We start from the raw sequence: 15019 nt of genomic DNA, 5'->3' as shown, positions 1-15019 counted from the left end.
ATTGGCTAGACAGTGTCAGAACAGTGGGTATCCTAGACTTTCATTCCAGCTCATTTAGGATCGGTCTCTAACACTATTAGTCTCTGAGGCTAGCGATGGATCCTGAGCAATCCTAATTCTCATAAAGACCTGTCATGGGTGACTAATCCATCAATCTACTCAAACTTCTCTTAAATATATATAAGTATAAAATAGATTATCTTGTTAAATAATGTACAATATGTTATTATAAAAGATGTTCCCTAAATTTTATATTTTAGAATTTGGAGATCAATTTCATGCTCATCTGTTTTATTTTTCTTTTTTAAAGGGATTTTAAAAATTAAATTTCTTATTTTGAGATAATTATAGATTCACATTCTATTGTTAAAAATAATACATAGACTTCCTGGGTACCTTTTAGACAGTTTACCCCATGTTAACATTTTGTGAAATTAGTACTATATCAAAACCAGGTTATTGAAATTGATACAGTCAAAATATAGAACATTTCCATCACCACAGGGATTCTTTTTTTAAAAAAATTTATTGGGGTGACAATTGTTAGTGAAATTACACAGATTTCAGGTGTACAATTCTGTATTACATCATCTATAAATTCCATTGTGTGTTCACCACCCAGAGTCAGTTCTCCGTCCATCACCGTATATTTGATCCCCCTTACCCTCATCTCCCTCCCCCCACCCCCTTTACCCTCTGGTAACCACTAAACTATTGTCACCACAGGGATTCTTGATGTAATTCTGTTATAGTCATGTCCTCCTGCCCTTGTGTGCACCTTAATCCTGACAACTACTAAGCTATTCTCCATGTCTATAATTTTGTCATTTCACTGTTATATAAATGAAATCACATAGTATGTAACCTTTTGGGATTGTTGTTTTTCGCTCAGCATAATTCTCTGCAGATTCATTACGGTTGTTGTATGTTATTAATGGTTTATTCCCTTTTATCGCTGAGTAGTATTACATACTATGCACGTACCAGGTTCTTTAGCCATTCACCCACTGAAGGATGTCTGAGTTATTTACAGTTGTCTGGTTATTCAAACAGAGCTGCTATGAACATTCATGTACAGGTTTTTGTGTGAACATAAGTTTTCATTTCTCTGGGAGAAATGCCCAGGAATGCAATTGCTGGGTTGTATGTTAATTGCATACTTAGCTTTTTAAGAAACTGCCAGATGATTTTCGGAGTGGCTGTACCATTTTATGTTCTCACCAGCAATGTATGAATGACCCAGTTTCTCTGCATCCTCACCAGTTTTTGGTGTTGTCACTATTTATAATTTTAGTTACTCTCATCGGTATATAGCAATATCTCATTGTAGTTTTAATTTCCATTTTCCTATTGGCTTATGACATTGAACATTTTTTCATGTGCTTATTTGTCATCTGTATATCATCTTGAGTGAAATGTCTTTTCATATCTTTTGCCTAGATTCTAATTGATATTTTGTTGTTTTTGTTTTTGCTGTTTTGAGAATTCTTTGTATATTTTAAGTACTAGTCCTTTGTCACATATGTGATTTGCAAACCTTTTCCTCCACTCTGTAGCTTGCATTTTTATCTACTAACAGTCATTCACAGAGCAAAAGTTTTCAAGTTTGATGAAGTCTAGTTTATCAGTTTTTCCTTGAATGGATCATGCTTTTGGTGTCAAGTCTAAAAACTCTTTGCCTAACCCTAGATCTTGAAGATTCTCTCCAAATTTTTTTCTATAAGTTATGTAATTTGATATTTTACATTTGCATCTGTGATGCATGTTGACATACTTTATGTATGAGGTGTGAGATTGAGATCTAGGATCAATTGATAACCTACAGATATCCAATTGCCCCAGCAACTTTTATTTTTGAAAAGACTATCCGTTGTCCGTTGAATTACTTTTGCACTTTTGTCAAAAATCAGTTGGGCATTTTTATTCAAAGCTGTTTCTCAGTTCTTTGTTTTATTCCATTGATTCATCTCTCTGTGCCTTTCCCAATACCATTCAGTCTTGATTACCGCAGCTATTTGAGGTGTTGAAAATTGAGTAGATTAATTCCTTTCACTTTATTCTTTTTAAAAATTGTTTTAGCTATTCTAGTTCCTTTGCCTTTCCAGATACATTTTAGATTAATATTGTCGGTATCTACAGAACAACACTTCTAGGATTTTGATGGGAATTACTCATATATTAAACTTGTGTGACAATTTGTTGATTTGACATCTTTACTATGTGGAACTCCTTACACTTTGATAACATTTTATCATTTTCAATTCAGTGAGAATTTGGGGTGCTTGTACACTCAACCCAAATCCAACCTCTATGGGAGTAAGAAGGCCAGGGGAATAACTGTAGAGCAGTGTGTGAGTGAGTTTGAGTGAGTGTGGAGCAACCACATACTGAAAGTGTAAGGATACTCTGAGGATGGGAAGGTGGTGCTGTAAGTCGTCTGGAAGAAGTGACTCTTTGAAAGGCTTTTTAGGGAAGTGTGCGATTTTTATGTACAGGGAGTCAAAGGGTGGGTGGTATATGCTGACCGGTCCATAGAAACAACTGAATTTTTTGCTTTCTAGTCTGCCCTCTATAGAAGTGGCTTTATTATTGCTATCATATAACTTGCCTTTCTCTGGACCTTTTCCAGCTCTGCTAGGTTTTTGTTGTGTTGTTGTTGTTTGAGATACTTCAGTGAAATTGCTCTTCTAAGCGGTGTGTCTTTAGGCACCACAGGATGTTTATGCATTTAAAGAAAACATCATTGCTGTTATTTCTCCCAGTGAAAATTGTTTTTGTCCTGCAGTGACTCTGGACTGCAGACTTTGTCCTGCAGACAACTCTATGAACTGTTGTCTCAGGTGCAGAGTCCAGAAGTTAGTCCAGTTGTTTAATTTGTATGTCTTGTGCTTTTCCTGGTAGTTCCTAAATTAAAATTGCTTGCATACCATACAGATACTTATTTGCAAATTGCTCACAATGTTTTTTCTGTCCCTTGTGCCTGCCAAGATAATGGCCTGTCTTTAAAATCATTCCCAACCTAATGTACCACAAAGAAAATCATTACCTGAGGTATTTAGAACTAAGTGCCAGCCCTGCATCTCTCTTATTCCAGTATCTGCTCACATTGTTCTCTTCTGATTATTTTAGGAATTAATTTGTACTGGGTATAATCTACACAAAGTTTCTTTTACTCTTATGCCTAAGGAAGGCATTCTGTAAGAATTTGTTGAATGACTGAAATGACTGACTGACATCTTTTGGAACAAACGTATAATTCATTTGGGATCCTACATGGATGCAGGTTAATGGCAACATTTTCTGTTAGTTCTAGGATATTGAGCCTTACTTGAAACCCTTTGAGGCGGTCTCCCCATCTTCAAAGGGAGGTTCTCATTGGGACCTCATAAACCTCATGGGGCAATACAGGCCTACACAGTGACACTTGGACTCCCCTTGTATTTTCAGTTTCTGGTAAAATCTTAACACAGTTTGAGTTGAGGAATACATTCTCACTTGAAATATTTAGAGCATCCAATAAATTTAGAGCATCTTTATGGGTTTAACTAGAGCTCTTACTTTTCAGTTAGCTTTTTCTAGAGACATAGAACTTGGTCTCCAAATTGCTAGACATCTGAGCTCTTACTTTTCAGTTAGCTTTTTCTAGAGACATAGAACTTGGTCTCCAAATTGCTAGACATCTGGAATTCGTATTCACATCAGAGTAAATTTAGAATATGCATCAATGGCAGAACTCAATAAAAAATAAAACCAGTTTTTGTGCATATACTCTCTAAACTGTTCCTGCTGTGTAGTGAAGCTACATATCTAGTTCCTCTAGTTCTCCAGAGAAATCCTGAGTGCTTGTTCTCTCCTGAAGATCAAAGACTCACAAAGAATGCAGTTTCTTTGGTAAACATGTTTGTGGCAAAGCAGGTGATTAAGAGCCTATTATCTGTTGATGAGCTTGCTCCCATGGCCTATGGACTCATGGTTCATTGGTGTATTTGAACATTAGACTAACCATGCTTTATTGTTTCACGAGTCTGACCAAGTGGTTTATTATTTTTTTTAAAGGAGAAAGAATATTTTATGCTAGAAAAGATTCACTTGAAAGACAGGGCAGAAAAAATATAAAAGCATATCAGGAGGTTTTTATTATATTGAATTCAAATGTAAACTTACCATTCTTCCCGGAAAGAAGAATTCGTTCTACTTTTCAATTTGAACAAATAATGTAAAGTCACTGTTTAAACTACTGTTAGCTTTTTTTTTTTTTAATCTCAAAGTAGCTAAATGGCTTTGTTGCTCATGTGGGAATGGAAATTAGCTTTTGGCATGAACCACTTTAATTGAAATCAGTTTGTGGGTTGAGTTCCTATGCTGCTTGACAGATGACATCATTTCCTGTGCTTTTCCCAAACCTCACTGTTTTGCTAAGATAGGATGAAGCTAAGTTTAACTTCAAATTTTAAAGCAACTATACACCTTTTCCTGACCTGCTTAGGATATTATCCAAATTTTTCACCAAATCATTTCTTTTGTACACTTGCAGAGACTTTTTTTAGTTAAAAAGCATTTTGGTCGAGGCTTTTTAATAGAATCATAGGAGCCTAAAATAACAGTCTGTTTCAATCAGCTTCCTGGGTTGCTTAACTTCTATAACAATGCTCCAACAAAGGAGTTATTTCTGCTTTTATACATGGGGAAATGAAGATAACAACATTTTTAATAGCAACCTACCTGGGGATGTATAAGTACTTAGGACACAATGGACAACTTCTAAGTCTGAGGTTTTGAGTATAGCTCTTGATATTCATTATCAGGTAGCATGATTTAAATAAATTTAAATTAATTTAGGAAAGTTTTATACAGCACCTACAAATAGACAGGGGCTGCTCTGAGCATTTACGGGGATATAATTAATAATCATGATACTCCCCACTTTCAAGAACTTTTTAGACAAATGGGCTGGGAATAGGAGAAATAGCTTAAAAAATAGGTTCAATCATGTAATATACATTTCAAAAGAGAAGTATAAAATACTCTGGAGTCAGAGGAAAAAGGGCTTATATCTAGTGGGAGAGGGAGGAGAGTACAGAAATCAGAAAAGATCAGAGGAAAGAAAAGACATTTGCAGTGGGTCTTGGAGATAGGTAGGATTTCAGTATTTGGTGAGAACTGTGCATATAGTGTATGTTGGGGGTTGAGAGTTAGGGGCACAGACAAAGAGGTAAAAGAGGAGATTCTATGAAGAGACTAGCACAAAGTGCCTGGCATTTTATATGGAACATAGTAGGCAGTCAGCAATATTTATTGAGTGAATGAATAAAGGACTGATAAGTAGATCTGGGACTGAGTCACAGGATGTATTAGGAGATTGCAAAGGAGCCCGGAAAAGCCCATGGGGGCATCCTGAGCAGGGCTTTGAATGCTGAGAGATGGAGGTCCTTCTTAATACAGTAGAGAGAGGAGCCCTTGAAGATGTTTCAGTAAGCATGTGACATGTTCTTACAACATCGCTTTCAACTTGACTTAACTTTTTGGTACTCTATGAGGGCATAGTAAATATTGAGTTCGGGAATCTGTTGTCTTGCTGAGATTTGTGTGGCTCCTGAAAATGGTCCTTTCTCCTGAAGTCAGCAGCCATTTTTTGATACTGTACTGAGCATCCTAACAAGGGGTGCTGAAGAAGGTGGCTGCTGGAGGAGTCTTCTTTCTGTTCCTGGGAGATTTGACCCCCATTTCCAGGAAGACTGAGCAGAAGACTAAATATACGAGGTATGATCAAAAACTACGGTGAATGTTTAAAATTAAAAAAGAATTATTACAATAAAAGACATATTGCCATTAATTCCCTTCAAAATACTCGCCCTCACTTCAAACACACTTATCCCATCATTCTTGCCACTTTCTGAAGCAGTTCTGGAAGTCCTCTTTCGTGAGTGTCTTTAGTTGCACTGTTGTGGCTGCCTCGGTGTCTGAACTGATTTAAAATGTTTACCTTTCATGGACATTTTGACTTTGGGGAAGAGCGAGAAGTCACACTGTGCCAGATCCGGTGAATAAGGTGGATGACGACACAGCGTAATGTTTTTATTTGACAGAAATTGCCGTACCAGAAGTGATGTGTGACACGGAGCCTTTCTGTTGTGATCACAAAAATACGGTGAATGCTGCTGCTGAGTGACACCCAACAGAAAGGCAGGGATTTTCAATATGGGGAGCGGCATGTCGAACCTTAGTAACAAGTGTGACAAGTTTCAACTTGTTCAATGCAGTCAGTGGGGTGTGAGCTACGGTTGAGAGGTGTGTTTTGAAGTGTGCTATAAATCATCCTCCATCATGACAACACACCATGTCACACATCGCTTCTGGTATATGGCAATTTCTGTCAAATAGAAACATTATGGTGTGTTCTCATCCACCTTATTCACTGGGTCTGGCACAGTATGACTTACGGCTTTTCCCCAAAGTCAAAATGATTCAGGACATCGAGGCAGCCACAACAGCGCAACTAAAGACACTCATGATAGAGAACTTCCAGAACTGCTTCAGAAAGTGGCAAGAATGATGGGATAAGTGTGTTTGAAGCAAGGGGGTGTATTTTGAAGGGAATTAATGGCAATGTGTCTTTTACTGTAATACATTTTTAAAATTTAAATATTCACCGTATTGTTTGACCACACCTCATGAACAGCTGATTTCTACTCTTGCACAAGAAGTAGGGATTCTTTTCTGCTTATGTAAAATTGTCGAGCCTTTTTCTCAAGGAATTTACTCCCACACCTTGGAGGACAGGGCTGAGTGAGCCAAACTTTCCATGCTTGATTCTGGCCTCCTTGTATAGGGATGTGTCAACCAGGATTAATGATGAATTCTGTCAAACCTTCAGTCTTCTCCAAGTAGGGTAGTTATTGTTTCTGGAGGATTAAGGAACAGCCTGGGATTTTGAGAGTGGTATTAGCATGCCTGAATTACTGAAATAGAGACAGCCCAAACATTAGAGAAATAAGAGCCCATGCCATGCTGTCACTCTCTCTCCTAGGCCTCTTGTATTCCAGCTTCTTTGAGTGTCTCCCGGTCTCAGGTCTGCTTGCCTGCCTGAATGCCGTGGTCTTTCTGTTCTAGGACCTAAAGTCCACACTTCTGTAGGTGACAATGTGATAAAGAGTAAATTTCAAACACTGTAGGTCTTATTTGGTTTAAGGTTACAGTTTAAACAAGCAGCTCTTTCTGAGTCAAGTCCAGCTGTCTCCATTATCAAGCAGTATTGTTACTAAATGCCACTGTAGGTATTTTTTTTTCTTCTTTCTGTTACCTCCAAAATTTCTTGCAACAAAGTTTCTTGGAATTTGTCATTCTGACTGTTTCTCTGGCCACCTACCTGGGACTCTAAATCTTTTAACACAAAAGTTATTGCCATGGTAATCTTGTGCCACAGGTTATTCAAAGCACTATTTTCTTGATATAATTACAGAAATGATTTTGAGTGTTATGTTCTGCTAAATTAGGGAAGTCATGTAGCACTATTAGAGTAAATATCAAAGAAACAAAATTACACTGTATTGTGAATGATTTTACACACATGAAAGATAAGCTCTTTAGTGTTGTCAATTAGGTGTTTTCTGCATAAATATATGAATCTTAGCAAATCATTTTATTTTCTTTTTAGATTGCTACAAATCAACTCCTGTGAACTATTGTAATCTATGTGCTTAAGTTGCAAAATTAAATCATTCTTTTTTTTTCCTTTTCAAGTCCAACACTGTAATATTCGCTGTATGAACGGAGGTAGCTGCAGTGATGATCACTGTATATGCCAGAAAGGATACATTGGGACTCACTGTGGACAACGTAAGTAAACCATAGTTATAAACATTCTAGATGTAAATCTATGTAGGCAAATATGTAGACAGATATGTAGAACAAAACAATACAGGGATAAGTGCTAATAGATTTTCTTTGATTACCTGGGACAGGGCATTTTTACAGATGTCCGGTGACTCCTACAGGTGAACAGATCATGTGCCCAACACACTTAACACCAAGTATTGACAGGACCCTTTGGGAATGTGTTGTTTGATTCATTTTCCTCTCCACCCCACATACCTCGTTCCCTCTGATTTGCCTTCACCACCGAAGGTACAGATTTCTTGTTCATTCCAGCTGTATACTTTCCTTTTGATCGCTGAACATCTCCACCAGAATTTTCAAGAAGCATCTCAAATAAAGCATTTTAAAACTCAACCTCATCTTTCTCCCCAAACATGTCCTTTGTCTTGATTAATGGTACCTGCCATCTCTCTAGTTTCCCATTCTAGATTCTGTTGCTATAACTTGTAACACATGGTATTCATTTTGTTGGTTCTTTCAAGAACACTGTTTATTGTGTGTCTACTCCCTCAGTCCTGGTGCTTTGCAGAAGATGAAAATTCCCTTTTAAAAGCTTATGTTTACCACAAAGATAAATATATTTATCCTAAAGAAAATTTGGGAAAATTAAAAAAATACAAAAAAAAAAAACCAAACAAAAAAATAAAATTATCCATAATCCCATCATTCCAGATATTACTTTCTAGTCTTTTAATGCATAGCTGGTACATATCATATGCATACTTTTTCATACTACTTTTTCACTTAATATTTTATTAGAAGTATATTCTGTATTGTTACACATTTTAAAATACATGTTAATGGTCACATAATGCTCCATTATGTGGGTGTTTTATAGTTTACTTAATGAATTTTTAATGAGCGTTTATTCACATTTCCAATTTTTGCCATTGTGTGTGTGCCACATAGTGGGTGCCCAAAAATATGTATACACATTTTAAGAAAGGAAAAAAACTGTATTAAAATTGTAATACTCAATATATACCAATAACAAAAGATGAATACAAGTCACGTTTGACTTCCACAATTACAAGCGATATTCAAAGTGGTTACCATCAGTGTGATTTTAATACAGTTTTTTCCTTTCTTAAAATGTGTATACATTTTTATGGCACCCTCTGTGTATGTGTGCCATAAACATATTTGCTGTGATTAAAAATGGTATCATAAGTAAACCAAAATTTACATAATGCCCTGGTTGAGTGTCCACACACTGCAGTATGGTAAGAACAGTGATTGAGGTTTGTTCAGCCTACAGCGATAGCATGGAGAGAGGGCAGCCTCCTCAGTGTGGGACCCTTGAGCTGAGTTTTGAGGGATGGATAGGAGTTCACTTGTCAGATGAGCCAATGTGAGATGGCTCATGGGCCATCATGGGCCAAAGCAGTGGAACATGACATACATGGGATGTCAAATGTAGCAGGTACTTTGGTGTTGCTAGAGCTTCAGTGCTGAGGAAAGTGATGGGAAGGGTGATAAGGTCAGAATAGAGGTCATGGGTGAGGTTTTGAGGGCCTTTATGCCTACCATATTTTTGTCTAAAGTAGAGCCAGGGAAGGAGAGTGAGATAATAACACTAAACAACGTTCATTTATTGAGTTACTTACTATATGCCTACTGTGTATTAGTCACATTTTCAAACACTTCACGAATTAACTCATTTACTATAACAAGAGCCCTTTGAGTTCCAGGCCTTGATTGCCTTCTAACAGATGAGGAAACTGGGGAACATGTACTTCAGTAGCTTGTCTAAGGCTCTACAGGGAGTAACTGGCAAAGTTGGAATTAAAACCCAAGCAGTCAGACTTCACAGCCCATGCATTTAATGCTAGAAACACTGGCCTTATACCCTTTATATACAAGCGTTCCCAGTGAGAAAGATCTCTGTGGCCATAGTGTGGAGGTCATACTAGAGGGGGAAGAAACAGGAAGAAAGAAACTAGTACAAAGGCCATGGCTAGCAAGAAGGTGGCCAGGGGATGATGCAAAGGCATTTTGGGAAGGAAATCAGAACGAGCTGCTGTGTATCCCTCCTGGTCCCTTTGGTGCCCCTGAGAGAGTGTAAGTTTAGCCCAAGGCCCAGCACACAACAGGTGTTCAGGTAACACTTACAGAATTAGAAAACCTTTCCTAGATGTTGGTTTCCTAATTTGTAAAATGGGAAGTTTGCCTTAGGCAATCTGAAAATTTCTTATCTTCTTAAAATCTCTTCATTCTCCCCTGCACATGAATTAAGAGGCAAAAAAGAACAGTATGTATAAACCTCTCTAATTTTGTGATAAAAAAGGACTTCTGTGATAATTTTTGGTTACGGGGTTATTTACGCTTAAGTCTTCTGGTGCCAGCCAGATTGCAAGACACGATTAGGACACACAGAGATTTATTGGCAAAAAGGCCTGTGAACACTAAACGAGACAGGAAGCAGGAGTGAGAGGGGAAGATCCTTCAGACCTCAGTGGAGGCTCTGGCCCCTGTGCAAAGAGATTGGAAAGGAAGGACAGTTGTTTAGAGGGAACCTCAAACTGCGGCACAGCTCCAAGAAAGCCTCGGCCAGGCTGATTGGGAGCCCAGAGCAAAGATTGCCCAGCAGAGAGTTTCATGGCTCCAGTACCCTGCTGTGCTTCGTTATTGGGTGGTAGCAGCCAGGAGAGTCCTTGGCGTGAACATTGCCGCAGATCTGCAGGTACAGCAGCTGACGGCTGCCAGCCCGCTAAGGTCCTTAACTGTACGTCCTCTTGGAGGGAGATCTGAGTGACTCAACTCCATGCCTGCCCCACGGGTACACGTAAAACGCATGGGGAATATATGAAGGAGGAATTAGTTTAAATGGAGGTATTAGGGAAGCCTCATGAAGGAATGAGCTGGGCTTTGAAGAGTGGGTGGGACTGGCAAGTTTGGCAGTGAATGCCCACCACCTGTGGATGCCAGAGGGCGGCCATGCGTGAAAAAGTCGCAGGAAATTGTACAGAGAAGAGCTATTCAGGGCACGAGGTTTCAGTTCTTTAATGCCTTTTCTAACAGTAAAACGTCTCTCCCTCAAGCATCTCTGGACTCATGTCCCCAATAGTCTCCATAGATTCCGTTAGAGTCCTCAGTGGGGTCTCCATGACGGTGCATAAGTTACTGAATGTCAGTATTAATGTTTTGCCGTTTCCAGTTCCTTGTGTGATTTAACATGCTTCCTTTCTGTAAAGGGTGACAACAGAGAGGCCCATGTTTCTCCTCTGGAAATGAAACACAAATCATAAGCAAAAGAGTCCGTTTGCTAGAATGTAGTTCCCATCCCGTGACGTGTTTTATAAACCACCATTTTAGATACAGAACTGAACGCGTTGCTCAGATGCTTCCCGAAGGAATTTGTCGGCATTAACAGGCATAGACTCACCCGTTCCAGGCAGTTTTACCTAAAAGCTGAGTGAGGGACACTTGAGGAGCTGGAACTGTACAGTAACGACGTGAAACAAATACCGTGTTTCCCCGAAAATCAGACCTACCCTGAAAAAAAGCCCCAGTTAAGATCATCAGCCAGACGGACGCATTTAGTACGTTATGACGATGTTCCAGAAGAAGATGACAGGACTGTATTTGAATAAATGTAGATTGTTGTACATGAAAAAATAAGACATCCCCTGAAAATACGCCCTAATGTGTCTTTTGGAGCAAAAATTATTATAAGACCGGGTCTTATTTTCGGGGAAACACGGTAGCATGGTGGTTATTTCGATATTTATTGTACTTTCAGGGGCCCGTAAGTGTTACTTCATTAGCATCTCCTCTCTGAGAAAGCCTCTCAGCGTCTCTCTCCTTATTTTACAGCTGTCTGTGAAAGTGGCTGCCTCAACGGAGGCAGGTGTGTGGCCCCAAATCGATGTGCATGCACTTACGGCTTTACTGGACCCCAGTGTGAAAGAGGTAATTTTTAAAAAATGAATCAGTGTAAAGATGTTCTGGTGGCTAAGGCTATTATTGATTAAAACATCCACTGGGTTTGTGTGGCTACTTCTGGAATTTGCTGAACTCTGAGGGGCGTTCTGAGTTGTCACTGGGGAGGTTCCTAGGATGACAAGACGATGACCCTAAAACTATGCGTGTCATTCAGTAGTTCTTGCCAGTGGACTCTGGGACTCAGTAGTGAGCATATGCCTACGTACCAGTTGGCATCCAGATGAAAGGAGGAGAACTTTCCATCAGGATAAGTAAGGATTGAGCTCATTATTAGCCTAGTAAATTAGAGAAGTGGTTCCAAACAAAACATCTGTATGGAAAAGGAAAAATTTGGAATGAAGAAAAACATACCTAAAGATCTATTAGGATCTATTGGAGGCTGCAGCGGCATACAAGCTCAGCATTCAAACCTCCCTGTAGAAATAGTGAGTGTCTGCTGCTTCAACGTGTGTGGCTTGTTCAGTATTCACTGCCGCCAACTGAAGTGGATGTGATCACCCTACTTTTCCATTGAGAAGGTCACACACACGATCATAAACTTTCATCTGAGTGTGGGTTTTCTGTTTTTAAGTCTAATGCTTCCTGGTGCTTCTAATGAAAAGAAATGTGCTACCCGATTTGACTACCTATCAATGCAAATGTGATATTGAAATATATCAGTGTGTAATAGTCTTAAGTTCCTCCACACCTCCTAAACTATGGCTTTCTGGATTGTCTTGTCTCTACAGTCCTAGCCATTTTCTCTTTGTTCCTAATTTTATAATGAATGATTAGAAGGTTTATTTCATACTGAAAAAGAAGCTCATGGAAAATATTCATTGAAAAATACTCATGAACTTTTTTAAAACTGCAGTCATCGCTTTTATCCGAAGTTGGACAAAGATCTTTTTATTCTAAGACGGGAAGTAAGAGTCGATAGTAGATGTTGAATATGTGTTGAATATGTGCAGAAAAGAGGGTGTGTTTGGACCCAAACCAGCTGGCAATCAACAAACAAACAAACAAACAACTTCTTGTCCTGATGTAATACACATGGAAGGGAACATTTAAAATGCCAATTACAGGTACTTTACAGGATAAGCAGCTTTGTCCCTGGGAGATCGTGGAACTTTTTACACCTGTAACTACGTCAGAGAGCCAATAAAAGTGTGAAATACCCATTGGAGGTGATACTGGCTAGATTTGGTTCACGTTAAGCCAATAAGTGAATCTTAATCCAGGAACATAGTGGTTTGGTTTGTGATGGAGACAATGGACTCATGCTTGAATTGTGAATCACAACATTCTTTCAACAAATGCAATCTGATTATAAAGCAAATTCCTCTTACTTGTAGCTTTTAGCCAGTAAAATAAATTTTAAAAAAAAGATTTTTGGCTAGTCAATCTCATTGGGCAGGTAACAATGACACTATCTCCTCTCTCTCTACACTCAAAAGAAGAAAAGGCCCATGCCTTGTTTGGCTTGCAGTGTTTACTTTTGAAAATCGAACGTGAATACCTTTAGTTACATTCTCCAGTTTGCCACAGTCTCCATGACTCCTTACGAATACATCTTGCCTACCTCATTCATTTGGCTTCCTTCTTAGTCCTTGAGTTTGCCACTTCCTGCTACATTCTCTATCAAAGATGGAATCTCTTTGTTTTCTTTTACACCCTCAGTTTCTTTCATTGTTCTTTCTCTTAGAATAATTTTCTGTAGATTTACATTTATGGTTATCCTGATTGCTGCCCTCACCCCCACCCCTGTCATTTTTGCCTTCTTTCTGCTTGGGCCTTGAGTAACCAGTGAAATTTGTAGTGCCTAAGCTCAATGGTACAGTGCGTTAGCATTTGTTGTTAGTATTGAAATGAGGTCAGTGCCTGTTTTGGCAATGACAACACAAGCTAGTTGTGTATTACCATAGTTACTGTCAACAAGTGTGGAATCACACTTTCTCTTGACTTCTTGCCTCAGGATGCAGACCATTAAAAATCTTAAATGCTGTTATATTAAACAGTGAATCGTGAGTGGATGAGACGTCTTAAGATAATGAAAAAAATGAGAAGAATGACAGAGGTAGCCCTGAACTTGAAGGTAGGGAGGGATAATAATGAATGGGCTTGGGGAAGAAGAGAACAAAAGATAGACACTGAGAAAACATGAAGAGAAGCAGGAGAACCAGGAGAGCACTGAGCTAAAGAATCTAACAGCAAGAAATAGCTTGGCAGTTGTTAGACTCTTCAAAGGGTCAAGAAAGAAGGAGAATCACAGAGGTCCTTTGATGTAATAGCAGGTGATATGTACTGGGTACTTATAGTGTGCCAGGCAGTGTGCTAAACTTTACTTTGGTGATTTGCAACAACCTTATGAGAAAAGTCCTATAATGAGTCCCATTTTATAGAGGTGTAAACAGAGGCAGACAGAGGTCAAATAGCTTGCCCAAGCTTGTAAGTGGTATAATCAAAATCTGAACCCAGCCAGTCTGACTCATAAAGCTGTACACATAATCACTGTGCTGTACTTGGATTTCACTGGGAAAGGGTCATTACTAACTATTGAGAATTTTATGAGAAATGATAAGAAGAAACCTAGAACTGTAAGATTTAGAGTGGAAGTAATAGATTTTAAAAAATAGCCCTTCCAGAAATTTGGCTAAGTAGGTGTTTTTTCTCCCTGGAAGAGTTGAGCTAAGTTGCTTTAAAATCATTTTGAGAGCCAAGGGAAAGGGATCTTGAGTATTGCTTGGGTGTATCTAATGCAGGATTTTGGAATATTTCTCTGTTTGATTGATTTTAATATTTGAGAGACACCAATCTACTCATAGGGAGAGGGTGATTCCTATCTGTTTGCACTACATATAAGTGGATTCTAAAGAACTAAACCAGCAGTCTGAAATGCAGACATACAAAATGAATATTGTTATTTAGTGCAGTTACCATGGAAGGTTATGTAGTTTTCCTACAATATTATAACTGTTCAAACCATATTGGGAACCACCTTTACAGAGTCAGCAGTACATTCAAATGAATATGTGACCAGTTTTTTTCTCTCTTTCTGGGAGGCATTTGAGTTTTTAGAAACAATCTAAAATAGTGTCAGTTCTAATGATTACAGTGGATAGTCAAACTTTAGTTGTCTGGGGTCAAAAATTGACTTAGAATAAAAAGAATTATTATCTTTTTAGGGCTTAGATCCCGTGTGGGTTCCTTAATGTGAGCA

General features: G+C 38.5%; 1 protein-coding gene across 2 annotated transcripts in view; it reads left to right on the top strand.

Moving 5' to 3' along the window:
* FBN1 (fibrillin 1) overlaps positions 1–15019 on the top strand; it is a 234186-nt gene that overhangs the window by 38946 nt on the left and 180221 nt on the right. For both annotated transcript variants that reach the window (XR_013993368.1, XM_081048809.1), the window contains exons 4-5: positions 7741–7836; positions 11692–11787. Coding sequence is in view for 1 of the 2 variants with exons in the window: in XM_081048809.1 (XP_080904935.1) it covers positions 7741–7836; positions 11692–11787 (192 nt within the window). In the remaining variant the exon portion in view is untranslated. The remainder of the gene's footprint in view (positions 1–7740; positions 7837–11691; positions 11788–15019) is intronic.

The sequence above is a fragment of the Rhinolophus hipposideros genome (assembly GCF_964194185.1).
Source record: "Rhinolophus hipposideros genome assembly, chromosome: 5".
In the NCBI taxonomy this organism is placed as follows: Eukaryota; Metazoa; Chordata; class Mammalia; order Chiroptera; family Rhinolophidae; genus Rhinolophus; species Rhinolophus hipposideros.
The sequence above is the reverse complement of the archived record's forward strand: the minus strand, read 5'-3'. Positions and strand labels throughout refer to the sequence as shown.